Below are 24865 nucleotides of genomic sequence, written 5' to 3'. Positions count from 1 at the left end.
TTTTTTTACGTTAAGTTGTTGTAACAATTTATTTGGGCTGAATTTCAACAAACAAATTAAGTTGAACATTGCTCAATTCAACACCAAATAAATTGTTGCAAACAATTTTGCATGCAACACTTTTTTCAGTGTACTATTATTATTGTTATTATCTGTTTCTAAAATGAAAATTCAATGACCAAAAGATACACTGACCAGAGGGGCTAATAATTCATAAGGGCTAATAATTCTGACTTCAACTGTATCTATGAGTACGTTTCTATCTTTCTGTTCCTTGACTCCCCATAAACCAGACATGGAATTCATGGAGGTTTTAACTGAGGGTCTCAACCGGGTCCCTCCTAGTGCGTGGTGGAGGTCGCGAGGTCATCACCATCTACTCTTAAGAAACTAGTCAACATCAGCCCCATCCCCGTTTTCCCCTCATCCCCCAAGCAATATCCCAGAATTCCCCTTCGGTCAAGCAGCTTCATCCGTTCCAGTTCTACCGATCTGCCAAACATCCACACTTTACTGCTCTATGAAGAGGAAGTGCACTGTTGATGTCAGTGGTGGGTATTTGTTCAATGCCCCTCTGCTGTAGCTTTCCTACATCATCTGTCAATCACAGCTCTCGCCCAATCAGGAGAAGCAGTGGGTTGGGCTTGATTTGTCTTTATCGCTTCATTTCTTCGTCAGAGATGCTGTGAAATACTGCTCTGATGGAGACTGATCACGGTTTACATCTCTTTGATCTCCGGATGTGTTAAATGTGAAAAGATTATGAGTGTGATGAGTATATACACACCACATAAAAAAAGACTAATGTGAACTGTGAAATGTGAAGTTTAAAGTCAACGTGGAATGAAAATAGTACCTACTTTTGGGTCACACTTTATTAGGTACCAATTCTCAGTATAATTACTGGCTTATTACCTGCTTATTAAGATATTTACATTTATATTTACTCATTTAGCAGACGCTTTTATCCAAAGTGACTTCAAATCATCAGAAGTAGCAGTGTTTAAATTCTATGGTAAGTCTAAGTTACTACGGTTACAAGTCAAAAAAAAATTATATTATTTAATTAATTAATTAATTATTTATTTTTAGTTATTTATTTGTTTATTTATTTATTTATTTGTTTGTTTATTTATTTATTTTTGTTTGTTTATTTATTATTATTATTATTATTTATTTAGTTAATTAATTAATTAATTAATTTGTTTATTTATTTGTTTGTTTATTTATTTATATTTTATTTATTTGTTTTATTTTTATTTATTTTAGTTTATATTTTAGTTTTTACTTATTTACTTTATTTTCTTTTTTACTTTATTATTTTTAATTATATATGTATTCATTTATATCTTTGTTTATTTATTTTATTTTTATCTATTTATTTATTTCAAATTTTAATTAGTTTGTTTATTCATTTTATTTTATTTATTGATTGATTGATTTTTATTTATTTTTACTTGCTTATTTACTTATTTATTTATTTATTTCTATTTTTTTGTTTGTTTATTTATTTAATTTTATTTATTTATTTGTATTAATTTATTAATTTATTTTTTATTTTTATAGATTTTTTATTGATTGTTTTTTTATTATTATTAGTTTATATCTTTGTTCCTTTATTTATCTATTTATTTATTTTTGGCTGTTTATTAGTACTTATAAAGTATGGTATTATTCTACATTCCCAATTATTAATACCAATTATATTTATTAATAACTAATATCTAACTATTAACAAGAGTTTATTGAGCTAAAGTCTTATTTAACGACTTATTAATAGCAAGAATTGTACCTGAAAAAAGAGTGTGGCCTCCTTTTGTAAATAATTAGTGCATGCTATTATACGTTTTTAATCCCCAATTGCATTTTCTCTTTACGCTTTTATTTTGGTTGGTTGGTTAGGTGGGTGGTTTAGCTCTAAAAATGTCACAATATTAGAGTAAAACAAGTTACAACTGCATTTCACGTTGACTTTAACAGGTTCCTCTGCACAAACACCTGTTGTTCTACTTCTGTGTCTGTTTAGTCTCCTCAACCTCCTCCACGTTTTGTTTCCGTCCATTCCTAGCTATCCCCCTGCCAATACAGTCACAATATGTGCCAAAAAAAAACGAGGCTGGCAGGGTGTGCGACAAGCAAGAGTCTATCAGTGTAACCCACACTGTAATTAGCAAAAGAACGAGCTTAAAAAAAAGAGGAAAAATTCTCAGCCACTCTAAAGTAGTGTAAATAGTGCGTTATTATTGAATAGCAGTGTAGTATCTTGAGTTGTGAAGATTCTGGTGAAGAAACGCTGTTGTCTTACAGGGTCAGGGTGTTTTTGGGTGGCTACAGGATTCACTATGGCGGCTTGAAGTACTACGGTACCAAACCTCCCCTCCACAACAAGCACTCAACCTGCACTGACAGCCACTGTGTAACAAATGATTTAATGAGTCTGTGGATTCATTAAATGAACGTGAGTGTGTGTGCATGCATGTGTGTATGTGTGTGTGTGTTGCATCCTTGAGCAAACAGAAGTTGCCCATATCTTTAGTTTTGTTCCCATTTTGCTGAAAAGAAACCTACGTTTGTTACAGTTACAGATAAATCAGCTATATTAGACAGAATCTATATTATATTTGGTGGGCTACACCGGAAATGTGTCACAGAGCTATATATAGAGAGAGAAGAGAGTATTATAGTATTTGATTGTATTGCCAAACATCGATTTCACTTGTGCCATAAGAATGAAAATGTGAACTTGTCAGCTGAGACGAACACTGAAGACGTCGTCACTTTAAATGCTAACGATTCGACCAAATTAATTGCAATTTACTAAACTATGTGAGAAAATCTGAAGTCTATAATGGCTTGATGTAAGACCTACAGAATGGCAGCTAGTATTTTGTGTTGCTCTGCTGCTGCGAGAAGCAAATTTGTGTGATTTTGAAGAAGTAGATTGCTGTCATTATCAACAAAGCCGCACACGGATCCATTTTGGGCGTTGCCATAGTAACTAATGATTTTTGAGTCCATAAACAGCTGGGAATAGACTCGGAGTTGTCGTTTGGTAATTGTGGTAATTCCAGCGAAAAAGTGAACGCAGATTGAGCTGTTTCGACAAAGCATGATGGGTCAAATAACATCCAGAAATCTGAACTCTATGCAGCGCGAGTGTAATGCATTTGCCAAATCAGCCGAGATTACTTGCTAAATGAACCTCTGCGTTTAGATCAGAATGTGTATTTTTGAAAGCATAATATATGTGAAATTGGGAAATCATGTATTCATTGTATTATTTATTTTTGTAGGGATAGGCTATTTTTTACAGTCTTGTTTTCGCAGAAATACCAACATTGTGCATATATATTATATATATATATAATATATATATATATATATATATATATATATATATATATATATATATGTAAACACTCACCGGCCACTTTTAGGTACACCTGTCTAACTGCTCGTTAATGCAAATTTCTAATCAGCCAATCACATGGCAGCAACTCGATGCATTTTGGCATGTAGACATGATCAAGACGATCTGCTGCAGTTCAAACCGAGCATCAGAATGGGGAAGAAAGAGGATTTAAGTGACTTTGAACGTGGCATAGTTGTTGGTGCCAGACGGGCTGGTCTGAGTATTTTAGAAATTCCTGATCTACTGCAATTTTCACCCCACCATCTCTAGGGTTCACAGAGAATGGTCTGAAAAAGAGAAAACATCCAGTGAGCGGCAGTTCTGTGGGCGCTAATGCCTTGTTGATGCCAGAGGTCCGAGGAGAATGGCCAGACTGGTTCCAACTAATAGAAAGGCAACAGTAACTCAAATAACCACTCAGTACGACCGAGGTCTGCAGAAGAGCATCTCTAACCACACACAACACGTCCAACCTTGAGGCGGATGCTACAGCACACCAGGTGCCGCTCCTGTCAGCTAAGAACAGGAAACTGAGGCTACAGTTCACACAGGCCACCAAAACTGGACAATAGAAGATTGGAGAAATGTTGCCTGGTCTGATGAGTTTCGATTTCTGCTGTGATATTCAGATGGTCGGGTCAGAATTTGGCGTCAACAACATGAAAGCATGGATCCATCCTGCCTTGTATCAATGGTTCAGGCTGGTGGTGGTGTGTAATGGTGTGGGGGATATTTTTTGGCACACTTTAGGGCCCATTAGTACCAATTGAGCATCGTGTAAATGCCACAGCCTACCTGAGTATTGTTGCTGACCATGTCCATCCCTTTATGACCACAGTGTGCCTATCTTCTGATGGCTACTTCCAGCAGGATAACGCGCCATGTCATAAAGCGCGAATCATCTCAGACTGGTTTCTTGAACATGACAATGAGTTCACTGTACTCAAATGGCCTCCACGGTCACCATATCTCAATCCAATAGAGCACCTTTAGGATGTGGTGGAACGGGAGATTCACATCATGGATGTGCAGCCGACAAATCTGCAGCAACTGCGTGATGCTATCATGTGAATATGGACCAAAATCTCTGAGGAATATATATAAGGAGTGTACATAATAAAATGGCCGCCAGTGAGTGTATACAAACAAGCCCAAAATTACCATACCCCTAGGGTATTAAAAATTTTGCGCTTGAATGTATGTATATACACAAATATATAGATAAATATATCAAAAATATATTAACTTGAATCTCACTGGTAATAAAGTAGTTTACAACGTTATTACAGATTAACTTATGTTCAAACATGGGAAAACCTCTCATAAGATATGAATGCTGCTAATGTATGAATAGATTTGAATCGTGCGTGTACATAGAGCGAACAAATAAATATTTAAAGGTATATTCACGAGGGGAGGGGTTGACGCTGAGATTGCATACAAGCATCGAAAAACGACTTCAGCCTTATATTATATATATTCAGCTTTATCACAGTTCGTTTATTTTGTATTCATTTAACAGTGATTTTTTTTCAAGATGAATCTGAACAAAATGCAAAATGTGTCGAAACAATTTTTAACGAAGTACTGCCTGCGTAGACTGAGCCTCTGATGACGTTTCGACAATTAGTTCACATGACGATGTTTTAACAAACACTTTTACTCCTGTTTGCATGGTGTGTGTTGGAAAAAAAATTGTTTGATTTTCGTGACGTGAAAAGAGAAGTTCCTGGTAAATTGTCGAGGCAGCTTTTTCAGCACGGATATCCAGGAAATATTATATATGTGTGTTTAGCATTCTTACGTGTCCACTTAGACTAGCGGGATATTTGCAAGATACTTGTTTTTGACTTTGTATATAATAGCGCTCTTGAGACAACGTAGCTACAGGAACGTGGTTCCCTGTTGTGTTTTGTTAGGACGCTTTTAGAACACACCGGATAAAAAAAAGTGGTCTGCAAACTTTTATTGGTTTTCAACGGTAACGTGCAATATTGATTTCATTGGGAAACGGTATGTATGCTGTATTTTTATTCATTTGTTTAGCTAGTTTGCCCACGAGTCTGCTTCTCGTAGAATAGTCCATCGGCGCGCTTTGTATGCTAGAGTGTGCGTCACATCTGTTCTATGGTGGCTGAGATAGAAATGCACTTTATACAAAGTTAACGTTATTCACGTGACGATTGAGTTGCCAGAATCGTGAGCATGCCAGATCCATTTCAGCACCGATGCCTCTAGTGGCGAAAGTGTGCACTGCATCGGCCGTACAGCGAGAGTTTTTGTTCGCTGCAGTAACATACTACCTGAACATATTGACTTTATTATGCTGTAAAAAAAAAATGTAAGTGTGTGTGTGTGTGTGTGTGCGTGTGTGTTTGCTGTTTATTTGGCATGAATTTCTAGCATTTCTTGTAATTTATCAAAAACGATTAAAAAAAAAAAAGAGTATACGTAGATGTGTAAAAAAAAAGAAGATATATTTATAATACAAATCACTGAGTTGATGTGGTGACATCATATCCCTCCCATAATCCCTCTTTTCACTCCCTACGAAGTTTCCACCGAACCTACGAGCACTGTTTCGATGTGATCACCTTAAAATTATCGATTAAAGACTATAAAACAAGCGCTTCCACTGCTGGGCTTGGCTCTATTCAAACTGACAGTGGACACTCCATTCACAGCGTATCTCTTTCCTTTAATCAACATCTCACGATTAATGCCTGCTTGTGTAGCAAAAAAAAGTGTTTTATATTCCTTCGATGAGGAATAGCAAGGCGTTCGACACATCTCGGAAACAAAAAAGGGCTCTGAATAACAGTCTGTATACTTGGTTCTGGAGTTTGACCCACACAACTGGATATTCTCTAAAATATATGGGAATCTCGCTTTATTGTTTTATAATCTTAACTCTTGAAATAATAGATGATGATCATTGCTTCGTTGTAGTTTAGGTTCTGCAGACATCATTATTTGCTTACAGGTTTTTTATAGTTTAGGACAGCTTTAAAATATAGTTTGCATTTTCTTTGGCGTTCAGGTTCTGCAGAGATAGTTGTTTTCCTTACAGGTTGTTTACACTCTTAAAAATTAAGGCATTGCTATTGATTGTCCCAAGAAGTTTCTGTGGCACTATGGTTTTGGTAAAAGGTTCCTTAGGTTTTTTAAATGTTCCTCATACTAAAAAAACAAATGTTTTTTAAAGGCATAGTTCACCCAAAAGGAAACTTTATTCATTATTTACTCTCCCTCTTGTGACTCCAAAACTTTATTTTTTTGTTTTTCTTCTTCTGCTGAACACAAAAGAATATGTTTTGAAGAAAGCTATAAGTCTGTAACCATTGACTTCCATAGTAGGAACCATAGTATGTGACCATAGTAGGAAAAGCAAATACTCTGGACATAAATGTCCTGTAAAAAATTATATGATCAATTAGTCCTGACAGCATATGTTTTTAGGTCATTGTAACTTATTAATCTAGGTTAATCATGTTTAACTTAATTTTGTAAGTTACGCAAGCTGTTTTAAGTCAGTTTAACATAATATAAGTTCATTGGACTCATGTGGTTAATTGATTTAGCTTAAATTGAAGTCAATAAGGATTTTTTACAGTGTGGTTACCGGTTTCCAGGTTTTATCTTCTTTTGTGTTTTACGCCTTACAAGTTGAACAGGTTAAGAACAAGTAAAGGGTGAGTAAATGATGACAACATTTTCAGTTTTGAGTTCCCTTTAAGGCACTTTATAGTTCAAACTCAATTTATATAATTTTACAATATTATAAAAATAGTTCTATGCTTAATTTCAAAATCCTTTTTTGGTACATCTTATCAAATCTATTTTGGATTTTAAAAAATATTAGTTAACTAATATTCATTCATTTATTCATTCTTTCATTCATTCATTCATTTTCTTTTCGGTTTAGTTCCTTTATTAATCTGGGGTTGCCACAGCGGAATGAACCGCCATAGTTGACTAATATAAGTAAATAAATATATAACAGAAAAAAATGGTTCTTTTGAAGAACTTTTCTATTAAAAGATTCTGGTGTGGAGAGAACCCCCTCATGATTGTGAAGCGCTTTGGGCTATACACAATATATGCGCCATATAAATACACATAACTTGCTTACTTACGTACTAAACATCCCGTTCTTCTATGATCTTTTTAAAATCCCTTTTAGAAGCTTTCATTTTTAAGAGTGTACACTGTAAATAAATGTGAAAAATAATCCATAAATTAGCAGTTTTCCATATTCTGTGACTCATGTTTTCATTTATTTCTGCTTTTGAATTCCATTATGGGATCTTGATCTTTCTTCCAACAACTTTTAATCTCAAAAAGTTCGAAAAAGTGACTTTTATGAACGTTTTTAATAGTTTAAGGTTATATATGTTCTGTTTTGATGTTGTATATTACCTGCAAAACCCGTGTAATAAACTGCCAGAACATTTTCTCTTATTTTACAGACTAATTTCTCTACATATTAACTCTTATATTGTTTCAAACTACTAAAATGTCAATAAAAGTCACTTGTTAAACTGTAGAGTTGAATTTTTAGCATCAAAAGTCAACAGAGCTGAGAACAACATCCCATAATGCAATTCACAACTGTAAAAGAAAACGGAAAACACAAAATATGGAAACTCTTAACTCTGTTTTACTGTGTAGATCAAATCCGTTTTAGTTTTATGAGGTTTTAAAGCATGTTTTCTTAAGATTACGAGATCAAAATGGCACCAGACTGTAAACTGCTTTTGGTTTTTTATTAAAGACCTTTCTTCTCAAGAGTCTCCTCATGACATTTACCTCTGAAGGCCTGTATTAGTTTTTTTCTTTGTGAACTTTAATGAAAACACTACAGCTCTTCATGCATGTGAACGATCCGTCCATGAGCTCTGATAGGGTCCAAAATACTCAAATCTGAATCCAATCCATCTGAAGCAGTTAAAATAGAGCCAGGACCCGGGTTCGTTGTCCTGTTCAACGCATGCACATTATCCTGAACAAACTGATATACGATATATATAAATATATAAATATTAAATGTTTTGTGATGAACAGTATTATGTTCACGCTGGTTTACTTGAGTTCTTTTGATTATAAATGTGTTATTTTTAACCAGATGTTCGATGTTGTGCACAAAGATTATTATAATTTTTTTTTGGTCAACTTAGTGTGAATGAATATCGAGTGGTTTAAGGGGTCTATTTTTTACTATGGGTAGTTTAGCCAAGAAGAAGACCATTTTACTTTTACTACAGCTGTCGCTAAGTTCATTTGTTTGAAGAACCGATTACCAAAGTCATTTATGTTAACCTGGGTATGTGTTTAGTCTATTTTAAACTCTCATTCTCAATGAATTAAAAAGAAACCTGAGGGTCTGTTGAGATAAATATGGTGAAAATATTACCTAAAAGGTTTGTATTCATGCCTTAAATACATAAATTGCTATATACCCTTCTAAATGTGAAACGATTATGGAAACACATATATATTTAATTGTTAATAAGCTTTTTGTCAATTCTAAAGCAAATTTTATTCTAAATGTACCAAAGGGCATATTTATGACAATTTTATTAATTCATCTTTAAAATTTATAATCTAAAAGTCAAATACTTACAATTTTGTAATGATTAACAATTATTAATTAATAATTAATCAATCACTCAAATTAAAAACGATAAACAGTTTTGATTGATTCTAACTTTTTATAATATGGCGACCCAAATTATACATTTATTGCAAATTTTTCTCAACTAATTTGATTGGACAGGCAGATTTATATCTATATTTATGGTGTGTTGCAGCATTGTTGCAAATAAATATAGATATTGCTGAAATAAATAGTCACAGAAGACAATAAGAGTAATGAACATATTTGTTTTCTGATTGGATTCTGAGTCGCTTCGGGTGATTCATTAATCATAACTGATTGCAAACAACACTGCAATTAATTTTTAGATCAGTTTTGCATTGAATCCCTCAGGCTTGTTTTTGATTCACTTGAAATTTAAACAATGTATGAACATTTGAAGGGAAATGTGGTGGAGAAATAAATCTTTCACTGTTTATTTATTGTCTATTCTGGGTCATAATGCCATGTAGTGTTTTTGTGTATTTTTTTACGTTTTAAGTGTGCGTGTGTGTGTGTGTGTGCGCGTGAGTTTGTGTGCGTGTGTGTGTACAGTGACGTACACACAGCAGATCTGGGACCATAGGCAATTGTGGACGGGGGTCCATGTAAATAAACCCGAACTAGTTCGTGTTGAGGTGTTTATTTTCTGTGTCGGTGTAAGTTGAATATTTAAAAAAATATATATAAATAATGAGTATTATCTATTGTGTTTCATGGTACATAAAGAAAACGATGTAGTTTTATCTTACATTTCAAATGCTTTATCTCTATGGCTTCTGCAAAACTCCCATTCCATTTTATAGATTTGTCAGCACAAAATGCAATAAATGAATACCATTTTATTACGGGTTATTTGACCGAGTCTTCATTCTGAGCAGGTTGAATGGCTTGAAATGTCGTTTATTTCACACACCTGATTATTATTATTATTATTATTATTATTATTATGAGCTCATATGGGGTAGTTTGGGGGTGGTTTGATCCAATAATTAACGCTTGACTTTCTCTTCAAAACTAGATATATAGGAAATCAGTTTTTTAAACGGCGAAAAATATTCTCCCGTGTATTTTAAATGATAATATTAATGATTTAAGGTAAGGACAATGTAAATATGCATTTGACCACCCCTATGACGGGTCATACCATTGTGAATGCATAATCGCGCCAAACAAACCGTCTATGAGAGAAACATTCATTCAGCCGTCTCAAAATAAACCAGACGCTCTTACATTACACAATGTAAGTACTCAAAAGACACCTTTTTCTTGTAAAATAGTTGTTTGTGTCTACATATAGCTTGAAAGTAATGTAAAATTAGACGTACAGTATGAAATAGGCTTAGCTAATCAGAGGTTACTGTTCAGAATAACTTTACACTGATATCCGTCAAAACACTGACAACTGGATTCGCTGAAGCATGTATTAAACAACTAACATCACTAGAAGAGTTTTAATGTGAAAATAGATACAGAAAAAGCACTCAATATCAAAACAAACAACTAAAATCAACAATTCAACCTCACTTCTGTCAAATCTGACATTCTTAAGGTCAGCTGTTTTAAACTACATCTCGATTTTTTCACTGAAGCAAAGTTTATTGGTTCATACTAAAATATCCCTTTGTCGAGACTGTGAAATGGTGTTGAGATTTTCCTTGTGAAGCAGTTTAAGTGTTTACCAAAACTAAACCATGAAGAGAAATTCCGCATGTAATGGAAACCAGTTGGAATTTAAACAATAGTAATTGGTTCATTCTGAGATTGAACATGTGTATAACCTTATATAATCTAGAAGCACATATAATCCAAAAAATACCAGTATTAACATTGAATAGATTGAATTAATTGATGCACATTTGTATCTCATGATTGCTCAAAGTCCAAATTAAAAATAATAATAATAGAGCTAAACATTTTGTCTTTAAATTGTAAAATAAATAAAAATGAAGCCAATTAAAACCAAATAAAATTAAAAACAAAGTAATTTTACTAACACTTTTCACATTTTAAAACAATTATGTTTTATGCTGGAATTGCTCATTGTCATTCATGTTTATTTATCGACTCAAATGTTTGCTGTAGGTTTAAGGCTAACGTTTTGACATTTCAGAGGCAAATAAAGTAAATTAAATTGTGGTAGACCAAAGTTTAATTCATGCACGGTGTCATCGATAAAATGAAATTTCAAAAGCCTTTTGGAGATGTAATGTAGAACAGTTTCCCAACCCTGTTCCTGGAGGCACACCAACAGTACATATTTTCTGACCCATTAACTTCAGGTTTTGGAGTCTCTTTAATGTTCTGATAAGTTGATTCAGGTGTGTTTAATTGGGAAGAGGTTGAAAATGTGTACTGTTAATGTCCCTTTAGATACTGGGTTGGGAAACACTGATGTAGAAGACCCTTTTATTTTCCCCTGTATGTCTTGCTTCATGAAACCCACCTGATACCTTAAAATCAATTAAAAATCAAAATATCGAATGTGTGATATACATAAAGATGTCTAAGCCAATCTCACACTTTCTGTTAAATCTCTGAACTCTGAATGCCCAAAAACTACAGAATGGCTTCAACCTTTAAGAACTAACATTAATTCAGATTTCAAATCAAGGCAAAAACTGAATAGAATATTTGATCCTCTGTACAAAGTCCAGCAACAAAGAGCTCCAACAGTGTTTTTTTTTTTACCTAACATTGTATTTAATGAAAAAGTTTTTGCATTTGTGTACTTGTTGATATTTTTGGAGCTTTGATGTTGTCTTTATTTATTTATTTATTTTATGTACAAATTTTAAAGTGATAGTTTACCCAAAATTCCTCCGGGTGCTCCGGTTTCCCCCATAAGTCCAAAGACATGTGGCACAGGTGAATTGGGTAGGCTAAATTGTCCGTAGTGTATGAGTGTGCATGTTTCCCAGTTATGGGTTGCAGCTGGAAGGGCATTCGCTGCGTAAAACATATGCTGGATAAGTTGGCGGTTCATTCCGCTGTTGCGACTTCGGATTAATAAAGGGACTAAGCTGAAAAGAAAATGAATGATTGGAGTTCACCCAAAAATTTTGATTAGTTTACTGAACTTCACGTGGTTGAACACAAAACAAGATATTTTGAAGAATGCTGGTGGCTAGCATCCATTGACTTCCATAGTAGGAAATAATATAAACTATAGAAGTCAATGGCTGTTTCTCAATATGAAGGATGCATCAATGCAAACTTGAGCGCAAAACTCACTTGAGAAGTCCCAGTCATTGCAGCAGAATTAAGGAGATGGGAAGTGCAGCATTTTATATAGATTTATTATTAAAGTTCAGAGAGTGTCGCAGTAGTGTCCCTAAACATTAACATGAAAATCTTAATAAATGCATAAAAACATTAGGAGTTTATTTGCTGAAATTTGCATTAAAATTAGTTTTATTTGTATTGTGCAACGTATATTTGTAAGGTCTTTATGCGTAGTTTTTATTGTGAAAAGGGGAAAAACAATAAATTGTTGTATGAATGCTGTAATGTTTAAATAATTTTCTGCTAAAACTGTGAAGGTCATGTGACCATCATTTCTTACAGGCCGCGTTCCCTGTTCTTGCGGTCTCCTGAGTTTGTTCTTCTGAGGTGACTTGGTAAGAACCGTTCTCTGCGTTCTTGGAATTAAGAAACAGTTCCAGCCAACCAACATTCATCAAAATATCTACTTTTGAGTTAAACACAGGGTTTCACAGAGTTAAATTTAAGACTTAAGACATTTTTAAGACTGTTATGAATATAATTTTAGACCCATAAAGGGCTAAAGGCTAAGGAATTTTTCAAATGGCCAGATGGAAAAGATTTTTATTTGCCCCTATCAAAAAAAAAAAAAAGTATAATTTAATAAATTTAACAATACAATACATTAATAATAAAAAATACTAATATTTTAGATTTTATTTCTTAGCTAAATATTTAAAATATTGTTAAAAACAAGCAAGCTCTACTTGTATCCATACACTTTTTTTCCAACATAAACCTTTTTTAAAATAATTAAAAAAATGAACAAATGTTTTAAAAACTATAATAAACTAAATCTATGCACTACAATCCGTCCAGGTTGGTGTCCTCAGCAGTAAATACATGGACAACCTTTAAACAAATGTTACTGTAAGGAAAATAATTAAACCATTATGATAAACAGAGTTAAAAATGACCTTTTAAAATAAAAAAGTTTAAAGTTGAGATGATTGTGGGTGATTGTATGGGTTTTGGCCAGATTTGGTAGCAATACATGAACAAAGGAAAATTAAGACCCGTTAAAAAAGATTTAAGAATAACAAATATTTCAGGATATTTAAGACTTTTTGAGGCCTAAAATTTGTATTTTGAGATTTAAGACTTTCTAAGGCCCTGCAGAAGAACCCTTTTCATTTTTGAGTGAACTATTCGACTAAGGTGTGCATTTTATCCTTTATAGTCAGGACACAACAAAACAGTATATTTTAGATACAAATGCCAACAAACTCCAGTATCTAAAATGAATTTATTAAATCAGAGTCGGGCAGGTATATATACAATCCACAACTTCCCATATAAACAACCAGAAACGTTTCACAACTAGGTTGCACAATCATGCTCCGCCATCTTAAAACACAGAGGTGTTAAAAATCTAAATAAACCGTAAAACACAAACTCACAAATGCGTTTTGAGGTTGTTTTTAATCACAAACGGAACAAGAACGAAAAATAACTTATCATTCAACCTTATGGATTCCTCATTCATTTCAGTAATGACGGGAATAATGGGAAATGGACTGTGAACTGGGATCGACGCTCTGGGGCCATTCCCTGTGCGGACCGCAAGCCTTGACCCACAGAGCCATGTTTACCAGCTGGTTAATTGGGCCACTCTGAATCAGCGTATCCAATGCTTTCTGCACACTGGGGTTGTCGAAATTGATGCCGGTGCCGGCGGTGACTGCTGGTCTAGCTGCTCCTGCAGGAGCAGCCATACGGGCGACTGGAGGCCTGAGCGTAGGCCGAGGGCTAATGCTGCTCTGTGGCTGGACGGTGGCAACTTTGGGCAAGGCGGAGACAGCTGACTGAAGGCTGGTGGCCTGGGCTAAGAGGCTGGGTGGGTAACCCTGCGTTTGGGCTGCTGGAGCGGGACTGGAGGTCACAGATGAGCCGCTGCCGCTGTTGAAGATGCTGAGGATTTTAGCCTGGAGCTCCTGCTGGTTGGTTTGAGCAGGAGCTGACGCAGGAGTCAGATGGCTGGTCTGGAGGCTCAGGGTGGAGTACGTGGGCTGAGCTGGAACCGAAATAGCCTGCGTGGCTGAGAGGGCTCGTGGGTCACAGACGGAGGGTGGGATCCTGGAGAGAGAGCATAAAGTGTAAGGTAAGACATGATAGCTGTGTAAAATGTTTTTAGTTTAAACGACCCATGAAGTGCTTTGATATGTGCAGTTTTTATTCAACAAATTATGTAATCTCAACTAAAAAACAATAAAAAAAGGGGGCGGGACAGAGTAGCTCCTCTCTTTTTTTAAACAAAGCCAATGGCTGTTTGTTTTATCACAGCTCTGCCAATTAGAGTGGTTGAACTCAAGCGCATCAAATGAAAAAGCGTCTTGAATGGAGCAGGGCATGTCAGATAGTACAGAGCATTTGATTGGTCAGAAGACTCGATGAGAAACTGAAGTATGAGGTGACATGAAAAAAATTGATCCATTTAGGCTGGAAGTAACAAACTGCAAGCTTTATGCTGCGTTCACAGACGTGTTCACTAGATAAATCGTGTTATTCGCACGTAAAAAGATGCGTGAACATTTTGAGTTTACTCGCTTCATTCATGCGTCAAATTCACTTCACAACAGATGCTGAATTGCGTGATGGGCAGGACTTCTGTCTGCCCGGTGACTCTAGCTTTGTTGCTAAATGGGCTAACATGATTTTATTGAGAGATTAGCTGTGTTTATGTGCTTTGTGAAGGCTGAAAAACAGTGTCGATTCATTTGGAGCCGTGTCTGAGTCCACTAGATCCTTTCAGTAGGTGCACCCAGCTCTAGGAGTTTATAAACTCCTCCAGAAACGTAACCTGGATGATGGAAGCATTCAGCGGTGCTTCTGACTGAGCTGAGCCCAGTTTGAACTGTTGTCGTGTCGACAGTAGGATTTCCCCCGGGACACCAACAACAGCCGCTATGTTCCGCTAAGTTTCAGATTTTCAAACTTGAGCAATTCGCGCAAAAACATGTGGTCAATCGTGCAAAAACACTCAACTCACGCCGCTTCATTTGCGCGAATCGCACCATAGGATGTCTATTCTTATCTTTGCATTGACATAACATGTAAATCACTCGAGCTTGAAGCTTCTTCCGTGTCTGGTATGAACACAGCATTACACGTTTAGATCAGTTTCATATCTTCTAAACGTGAAATGTTTTTTGGAGCACATTAGCTTATAGACATCATTAAAACTAACACCTAAAAAAACATTTTACCAGACCTTTAATAGATCAGTTCCCTCAGAAATGAGAAGTCTGTTATTAAAAGGAACAGTTCACTCAAAAGTGAAAAAACCAACACTTTTTACTCGCCCTCAAGTGGTTCAAAAACTTTTAGTTTCGTTATGCTGTTGATCACAAAAGAAGATTATTAAAAAAAAAGATGGAAAACCTGTAACTATGGACTTCTATAGTATTTGTTTTTCCTACTATGGAAGTCAATGGGTACAATCAACCAGCATCTTCAAAATATCATCTTTTCAGCTTATCAACTCAAACAGCATTGAAAGAAGCGAGAGTAAATGATGATTTTTTGGGGTGAACTCTGCCTTTAATTTCTCACCTTTATGTTTGTTCAATCCAATGAGACCTTCGTATCATCTTCAAAACACAGATCAAGATATTAGATGAAACTCTAGAGCACTCTCATCCTCTATAGACAGCAAGCATCCAGAGATGCTCAGGCAAAAACAGTCAAAACTTTACATGTGACTTCAGAGGTTCAACTGTAATCATACATAGCTCAAGAAACACTTGAAAAACAGCTTCATGGTGCTGCCCATAGTAAAACGCACACCCTATCTGATGTGGAACAGAAGATCTAAGTGAAAACAAACCTATGTTAACATATTTCCTTTAAAAAATATATTTTTATGCACAAGTGTTTGAGCTTATATGATTACAGTAAAACCACTAAAGTCACATGTAATGTTTTAACTGTTTTTTTTTCCTTTTCTGGTCTTTGAGCTATCTCGGGACACTTCTGTGGAGAAAGAGAGAAATTCTAAAATGTTCAATTGTGTTCTGAAGGTGAACCAAGTTCTCAGAGGATTGGAACAACATGAGGGTAATTAACAGAATTTTTATTTGAGGGTAATTAACAATTTTCATTTGAGGGTAATTAACAGAATTTTTATTTTGAGGGTAATTAACAGAATTTTCATTTTGAGGGTAATTAACAGAATTTTTATTTTGAGGGTAATTAACAGAATTTTCATTTTTTCAGTGAACTAGCCCTTTAAATACACTAATAGAAGTTACCTGTGTCAGTAGTGCTTCTGACAAGACGATCACTTTATCTCGGAGATATTCGATTAGCCTGGCCAGCTCTTCTGGAGTCATAAACCTGAGAGGTGCAAAGATATTTGTCAATCCAACTTAACCAGTTAAACAGCCCTGACTCCCAATTACACAGCAAAAAAGCAATATGCCATTAAATAAAGAAAATTGACAACTGAAATATTGTCAACTAAATGACAAATTAATGTTTTGTTTTAGTTATTAGACAAATACAAAATCACGATAAGGTACAGTTCATTAAAATTAATGTATCTAGTAACATGAACAAACATGAACAATACATTTATTACAGAATTCATCCAAGTTGAAGTAACTAACAAGCACAGTGTTGGATTTTAATAATGCATTAGTAAATATCAGTAAAAAAAAAAAAAAAAAAAAAAAAGGAAAAATTATTATTTTTTTTTAATTTTTAAACTTTGATTAATAAAATCTGTACAATTATTGTTCATTTTAGTAAATGTTAAATTAGCTAAACTTTACAGAACAAACAAAAACTACTAAACTGACTACCTAAAACGTCAATCTATTCTAAATATTTGCATTTTTAAAAGATGCATTAACCAAAAGTCATGCGTGTGTGTATATATATATATATATATATATATATATAAATAAACCATTAGACGCTACTGTTTTTGACGTACCTGCCCTCGGACAGCAGCGTAACTGCAGTGAGGACAGAAACGGGATGAACCCTCTCTGTCATGTTCCCTCATTAACACGTCATCAGCCATCTTGCCGCCTTCCTAGCAAGTTTCGTCCCTTTCTTTAGCGCGGTGCTCAACTTTAAAGGTTTCAAAGTTGTGCCGCCACCAGAACCATGGCGTCCTGAATGGGCATGTTCCTGTGCTCTGCAACAACAGAAAAAGATCACATGCTTATCTATATGATTACTTATTGCCTGTTTTATATTGGTTTTAATAGCCATAGTATTTAGTTGCATCTGATTTTTACATTTTTAAAAGGAATGGAGGAACACATACCTTGTGGTGTCCCAAAGAGGATATTGACTGTACAGGAACGATGAACTTGGTGCTGCTGGGTAATAATGATGGCAAAGGGTGTACGAGCTCGGCTTACGTCCTCCAGAGCTTGAGTTAAAGACACTTCAGTATTCAGGAAGATTAGATCCACCACCATACCCAGATCCCGAACTTTCCTGCCCACCGTTTCAGCATATTCCCTGCACGCACACACAAAACGTTTACTCCAGTAAAATGACCAATAAACCTAGTTTAAGATGTTTAATTGAGTGTTCAAGGCTTACTTTTGCAGCTTGTTGACTACTATGACAGAGCAGTCCACTGGTCTGTCAAGATCATATCGCTTCTGCAGCTCTTCATAATATTGCCGATAGAGTTCGTTCCTGCGCCGCTCTTCAGGACGCATGCGCTCTTCTGTCAATGCAGAAACAAACACTTAGCAAGCCTTGAATTTAATCATATTATCTCACAGGGGTTCTCAAACTCTATCCTGGAGGGCCGGTGTCCTGAAAAGTTTAGTTCCAACCCCAATCAGACACACCTGGGCTAGCTAATCAAGCTCTTACTAGGTTTTCTAGAAACATCCATGTATGTGTGTTGAGGGAAGTTGGAGCCAAAATCTGCATGACACCGGCCCTCCATTACAGAGTTTGTGAAGCCCTGTCATATCATATCAGTCATCCATTAATGAAGTCACTTTTGCTAAATTTTTCGCTTCATTCAAACAGTCGCTAAATTTCTAAAAGAATCAGTTGTTTAAAACCAATCATTCTATAAATACCTTAATAGCTAACCTAACCAGCTTAGGTACCTGCACAAAGATCTCTATGTCTTGTTATTTTTGTCAATTATCTGAACACAAAAAACTAGTCAAGAGTAACATTTGCTGCACCATATTTTCATTAAACTTATGTAGCAAAATGAAAATCTTTACTCTGTGTAAACATTTATTTCTCATAAAAACCTTAATTTTCTTCATGGCAACAAGGCAAACTATTTTAAAAATACAAAATGTTAGTAAAACTGTTAGAAACCCACCCTCTGCTCTCTTCTGCCATTCCAGGGGTCTCTGTAGCGTCAGAGTACGCCTCATCTTTCTTCCGATAATAATCGTACTCGCCACGATAGTAACGATCATAACTTTCCTCTCTGTGGAAACACAGTACATTTACACTGAAAAACGACTGAAATTTAAGAACAAAATTACCAAATCAATCTTTAAGGGTTCATGAACTATCTTCTTTTTAGCACTCTTCTCTACTGAGATTTTTAAAATAAAAACATCATAATTTAGTTTTAAAGTAATTGGCTTTTTTTTGTCCTGTTTGTCAGAACGCACTGTTTGAAAGGACATAGTGGATGTAGACTTTTAGTTAATGGCCACTGCTCCAAGTCGAATGTTCCAGAACCTGTGGTTTCCTCAGACTGCCTTTTAATGCAAGCTGTTTTTAGAGGAATCACATAGTTTTCAGTTCTGAAATGTTTTGGATGTTTTTAGTAGTATTACAACCTCTTATATGTAAAAAGATCAAGGAAATTTTTGTTTCTCAGTTCATGACGCCTTTAAATATCCTGTTTGTGCACCTTAAAGAAGGCTCCTTCTCCCTGCTCTCGGACCCCCTGTATCGTTCTTCAGCCGGGGGTCTATCCTCATGTTCACGTGTCGAAGCGGGACGTGGTTCACGGCTGTTGGCCCTCATCTCTCGACTTTCACGGTGGTATCGAGAATCTCGTCCGTGCACGGGGGACCGAGAGCGAGGACGGGGCTCGCGACTCTCCCCATAAGAGCTGGATGGCCTGAACAGAATGAATACACTCAATCAACATGACAACTAAACACGTTTCCCCAAAACTAATCTCCATTAAGGTTACAAAATTTAACTTAAGCGCTTAAAAATGGTTACAAGATTTAAATAAAATGGTAAAAAACAGAATGAACATTTTGTTTTGTTGTACCGTACAAGCATAAGTGGTGCTCGTCACAAAATTCACGTCATTTTTTTTTTATTAACGATCCGTCGCAAATTCTAAATAGAACCCTTTCAGAAATTAAATTAAAATTCGAACCTTATCTGTTCGTGATAATCATTAGTGATCTTTAGTTCCACTGAGTTTCCACGAGTCATACAGTTTTTATTTACATTTTTGCTAAATAGAATGCATTTTAACAAAGTCAAACAGCACTTTTTTTTATGTGCTTCCACTCCGATCCATGTCAGCAAAATGATTAGCTAAAATAATGGTTTTAAAAACAGAGGTGATGAACAGACAAGGTGGTGACTGGAAAGATACACACCAACCTGGCAACCTCCAAAAACTAATTTAGAAATCCAACAATTAAGTGAACAACTGAAACTGTTTAAATAACTGTTTAGTTCTTTACATCCCATTCAGGTACATGAATTTTTTTTTATGTTTTAGGAAGTGATAATTGGAGTGTCCGAGAACCTGCAACTGTCAGTTGACGATTTTGAAAACCGTGCATAGTAAGTGAACAGAATGAATTACACACCGTTTAGACAAGAAACACACCAAGGGAAATGCACTCAAATTACCCTTCAACTTTATTTCAGTTAAGTCTGATACAACTAAAAGGAAAATTGGAAGGAAAAAAAAAAAAACTGAAACTAAAAAAGCGAGAAAGCCACGGGAAATGTAAACTGAACCGATTTTGCGCACCCGACAATGATTTCGCGATTTTGGTGAATTCCGGTGTGGAGGGAAAAAACGGTTACCAAAATTCTCGATAGACGTCGTCTTCAGTAGCAAAAAGATCCCAGCGATACATTACCTGCGTGGAGGACTTGATCTGGATTTATTCTGTCGTCTCTCAGCTGCCATATTTACATCTGAAAATAAACCAATCCAAACGTTCAACATGACAGATGACGGAAATATTTCAGAGCCAAACGAATGTTTGATTAACAAAACAGAAACACTTTGTTCTGCATCCTGGTTAAATTATAAGCATTTCAATAATAGTTTAAAAGTAAATACTACAATTTGTAAAGTAGTCATTGTACTTATTTATTGTTTTATTGCCATGTATCATTATGGCAAAAACAAAAATGTTACATTAACACAAACAAACAGTAAATTACAACAATTGAAATTATTCAAGGTTTTTTATTTAATGTTTGAAAGATTCTAAATACCCCCCTCCCCCTAAAATGCAGTGCAGGATCTTGTGAACTTGTGCTTTTGTACATCAGGGTTAGATTGTTCCCTACTATAAACGCTTACTAAATACCTAACTAATCTAAACCACCAATAAGAACTGCCACTTTACACAAATAGTTATAAGAAGCCACTGAAAAAGCACCAATTGAATGCATTACCAATTCAAAAAATGGCACAACATTGTTGTGCAATTTTAATTCCCCAGTAATGAACAAGACCAGTTAAATGAAGGGGAATAAAATGTATGCATGTACATCAGAAGACATTAAAATGTAACTTATTTGATAAGTGGCAACTGGTTTTATTTAGCATATACCTTTACATAAAAAAAAATCTTTAGACACAGTTTCTTAGTAGATGAAGTTTAAATGCTTTGCTTTATTAAATTCACGACAGTGGAATTACAGTAAAATTACATACAAGGACTTGTTTTTTTTCGTCAAATCTAATAGCTCCTGCGTTTAAATACTAAATCAGACCTTACCTAGTTTATAACCTCTATAAACTCGACCGTTATGTCCGGCTTTAGCGGCCTCTGCATCCTCCAATCGTTCAAACTGCACAAATCCATACCCACGAAACAGGGACAAAAGCTGAAAAAGGGAACAATCATTTTCGTTTTAACGCAAAAAAAAAAAGCGTTTTATTGGTGGATTTTTGGCCTAAGCTTCCTTATCTTTCTCCAAAACGCTATTAAGATCTCGAGATTAAAGAACTGTGGATAAAACACACATAATTTTTCGAAGTCTTTAAATTTATTCGCTACTAACCCTGGATTTTCCCATATGGCCTGAAAAGATCCTCCATGTCCTTCTTCGCCATGTGTGCCGTAGGCAAATTTCCAACAAAAATCCTTCGCTCCAGGTCGCGAGGTTCATTGCTGTTGGTGACGTACGAAGGTGGTGGTGTAGCACTCCGACTTCTTCTGTGCGACATGGCTCTACGAGATTTAGGTCAAGGCCCGCTTTCAAGGAACGCTTGCAGTTGATTTTAGATACAAGACTATTTGTTTAGCTATATTTCCCCCAAGGTCTTGAAATTGACGATGCATCGACATGTAAGGAAAGAGAGATTCCAAAGGTAAAATGTCTGGACAAAATAAGAAAACACTGCAGAAGTCTTTACAAGTCAACATGACATCAACATTTACCATCTAAATAAATAGCAATTGCAAGTGCGAAAGAATACTGATTCAATTGATTTACTGTTATCTATTTTTATTTTATAATATGAAAAAAGGATCTACGCAGTTTCATGTTGACTTTAAAGACACTCTTGAGAAGATTCACAACATATTCAGTTCAAAGTTGATTTACATGCCGTGTTTTGCTGCCTGATCAAGAAAACTATGGTCATTCACACCAAATAAAATGTTTTATGCTTAAAGCACTTGATTGAAGGAGGCCTAGGGATTTTCAGGAACATTCTCATTAGATTGTGCATTTATTCAAACATTTGAAGAAGGATTGATTCTTGATGAAGACGAAAGGGAAAACCTGTTGGATGAACCGACCACAAATCACGAAACGGAAAACACGAGACCTTTCGCTGAAGGAAACACCAACCAGACAGACCTGAAAGAGTCCCCAACGTTAATGGGGATAAACTTAAAATGCTCCCCAAGTGTTTATTGCAGGATGTCCAAATGTAAAAATCAGATATCCAAAATATAGAGGTGACGCTTGAACAGAATTCAGTCAGTAAAAATGTTGGCAGTCACGACCTGACGACTTTTCGCTCAACAATAAAGCACCGACTTGAAGTCTATTTTCCATTTTAGCAATGCAACTTGCACCTGACGGAAATTGTGCATGTTTTCATCACCAAAGACAAACGCTGTAGTCTTTGTAGTCTGCATTGTCTTTTTCTTATATCTGACATTTTGATAAGCTACCAAATGTCATTAGACCCTGAGTTTTTAAAGCTATTTTACCCGATGAATGTTGTTCCAATTTAAATACTTCTACAGCAAGGAGAGTATGTTTTTATTAATGTATGACTATCAAAAGCATATAAAATATTCTAAATAAATAGAGTAAGATGCCATTTTAGAAATATAGACCATTTTGAGGGATGTGAACAAAAACAATGGTCTCAGCGTATTTCCTGTTTTACATTTTTAATTTTTATAGCTTCTGAAAATCCAAAAAGAGCCACACATTGATAATGTTACGACAGCCGTTTTATCATTAAATTGTGATTAAATTGCCTCGTTACAGTTATTAAATAGTTTGATAAGCAGGAAATGTTCATGGGCCAATGACATTACCAAATGCTCTATATCATAGTCTAAATTACATAACAAAATATTCTATTAACAGAGATTAAGGCAGGAGGTGGATTACATATTTTTACTAAACAAATCTGCAATAGTATTTCTATATGTTGAGTCCAATTGTAAAAAAATAAATGTTAAAAAATATAACTTTTGCTCTCAAATAACCAATGTTGTTATTTTTCTGAATGTTTATAGTGATATATCGTACAATACAAAATATAATACCTATTTCAGTCGTACAACCAAGACAGTTAACTGCTAATGCAAATATTTTTCGATATTTAGTACATTAATACACTGCCATTCAATCATTATTGTGCCTCTCCTTTTTACTATCCAAAAGGTAGAGTTAAAAAAGCAGGCCAAAGAGTGAAAGCGGACAGGGCAAATTCTCGTCAGCCATTTTGTAACCGTGTGTGACGTCACGCGAAATCAAACCGTGTAAAACACCACGAAAATCCACCTGCAGACGACAGAAGCCGCATATTCTCATGAAAATGATGCAGACTGTTTGGTGAATATTCTGCCTATTGAATGCATTGCGGTTAAAGGCGCACATTTCGGCTAGTGCACGACTCGAGCAGACGCCATGTTGCTCCAGAAATCAGCGCAGCAGATGCTCCGTCGCTCTGAATTCACTCGTATATGGTTTTTCCCCGAGATGAAAGATTTTGATCCTTGTTAAATTACAAAACGAGCTTTGCGGCTTTTTTTTTTAAACAATCAAAACAATAACACGTTAAGATTCGACTGATAGACCGGTTAACAATTAGCTTAGCGCTAACGTTACATCAAAAACAATGGCTGCAGTTTGAGATCCAGAACTTAACATTTATTAGAATATTTTTGTCGGATGTTGGAAGCAAAGCCTTACCGTCACCATGGGAAGCTTGAAAGGATCCGGTGATTTTCTTACGGAGTCTTGATTGTGCGAAAAGATTGAGATGAAAGTCCCGCTGCAAAACAGCCGCAACCGTGCGGTAATCCTGTGCGGAAGTGCGAGTTGCTTAGAGACAGTGTTGACGGGGCTGTTTTCCAAAATAAAAGTACGGGTTGAGGAGTCCCGGTTGATGTACTCATCATTCTCTTTAAAACAAAGTGTTTTATTTCCTTATTGACAGGCTTAGAATTTTTTTTAAGAATAAGACAACCGAACTAGTCGTCCATATATTAAAATTCTAAATATATACAATGACGATTTTCCCTCAAAAGTATCACATCCATCGGATAAGAACAGCTCAAACATGTATTTTTTTCAATGTGGGAATATGGAATCAGAGGTAATTCTTTATGAACAAATTGTGTATTTCTTAGTTTATTCTACAGCATAAGGCTATTTCAATCATTATGTTAAATAGCTATAATATCTATATATAAAATATCCATCCATCCATCTTCCTATCCATCCGTCTGTTTATCTATCTGTTTACTTTAATGAGCATATAAAAAAGTATAACCATATATAAATTGTTGTCTTATTTTTTATTTTTCTTCATTTTCTTTCAACTTGGTCTCTTTATTAATCTGGGGTCGCCACAGCGGAATGAACTGCCAACTTATCCAGCATATGTTTTACGCAGCGGATGCCCTTCGAGCCACAACCCATCACCGGGAAAGACCCATACGCTCCAGCATTCACACTTGTATACTATGGCCAATTTAGCTTATTCAATTCCCCTATAGCGCATGTGTCTGGACTGTGGGGGAAACCGGAGCACCCGGAGGAAACCCATGCCAACACGGGAAGAACATGCAAACTCCACACAGAAATGCCAACTGGCCCAGCCGAGGCTCAAACCAGTGACCTTCTTGCTGTGAGGT

At 35.5% G+C, this 24865-nt stretch overlaps 1 protein-coding gene across 1 annotated transcript; it reads right to left on the bottom strand.

Moving 5' to 3' along the window:
* Positions 1 to 13714: 13714 nt before the first annotated feature.
* ncoa5 (nuclear receptor coactivator 5) lies at positions 13715 to 24060 on the bottom strand. The gene is given in 18 exon segments (XM_056460617.1): positions 13715 to 13852; positions 13854 to 13897; positions 13900 to 14346; positions 14349 to 14387; positions 16562 to 16594; positions 16597 to 16646; positions 17248 to 17294; positions 17296 to 17409; positions 17411 to 17454; positions 17587 to 17786; positions 17871 to 17997; positions 18621 to 18662; positions 18665 to 18735; positions 19171 to 19383; positions 20378 to 20435; positions 21251 to 21358; positions 21537 to 21798; positions 23919 to 24060. Coding segments are annotated over 17 exon segments (1857 nt in total). The 5' UTR covers positions 21703 to 21798; positions 23919 to 24060; the 3' UTR covers positions 13715 to 13798.
* Between the last annotated feature and the right edge of the window lie 805 nt (positions 24061 to 24865).

Source organism: Danio aesculapii, chromosome 6 (genome assembly GCF_903798145.1).
Source record: "Danio aesculapii chromosome 6, fDanAes4.1, whole genome shotgun sequence".
NCBI lineage: Eukaryota > Metazoa > Chordata > Actinopteri > Cypriniformes > Danionidae > Danio > Danio aesculapii.
The sequence above is the reverse complement of the archived record's forward strand: the minus strand, read 5'-3'. Positions and strand labels throughout refer to the sequence as shown.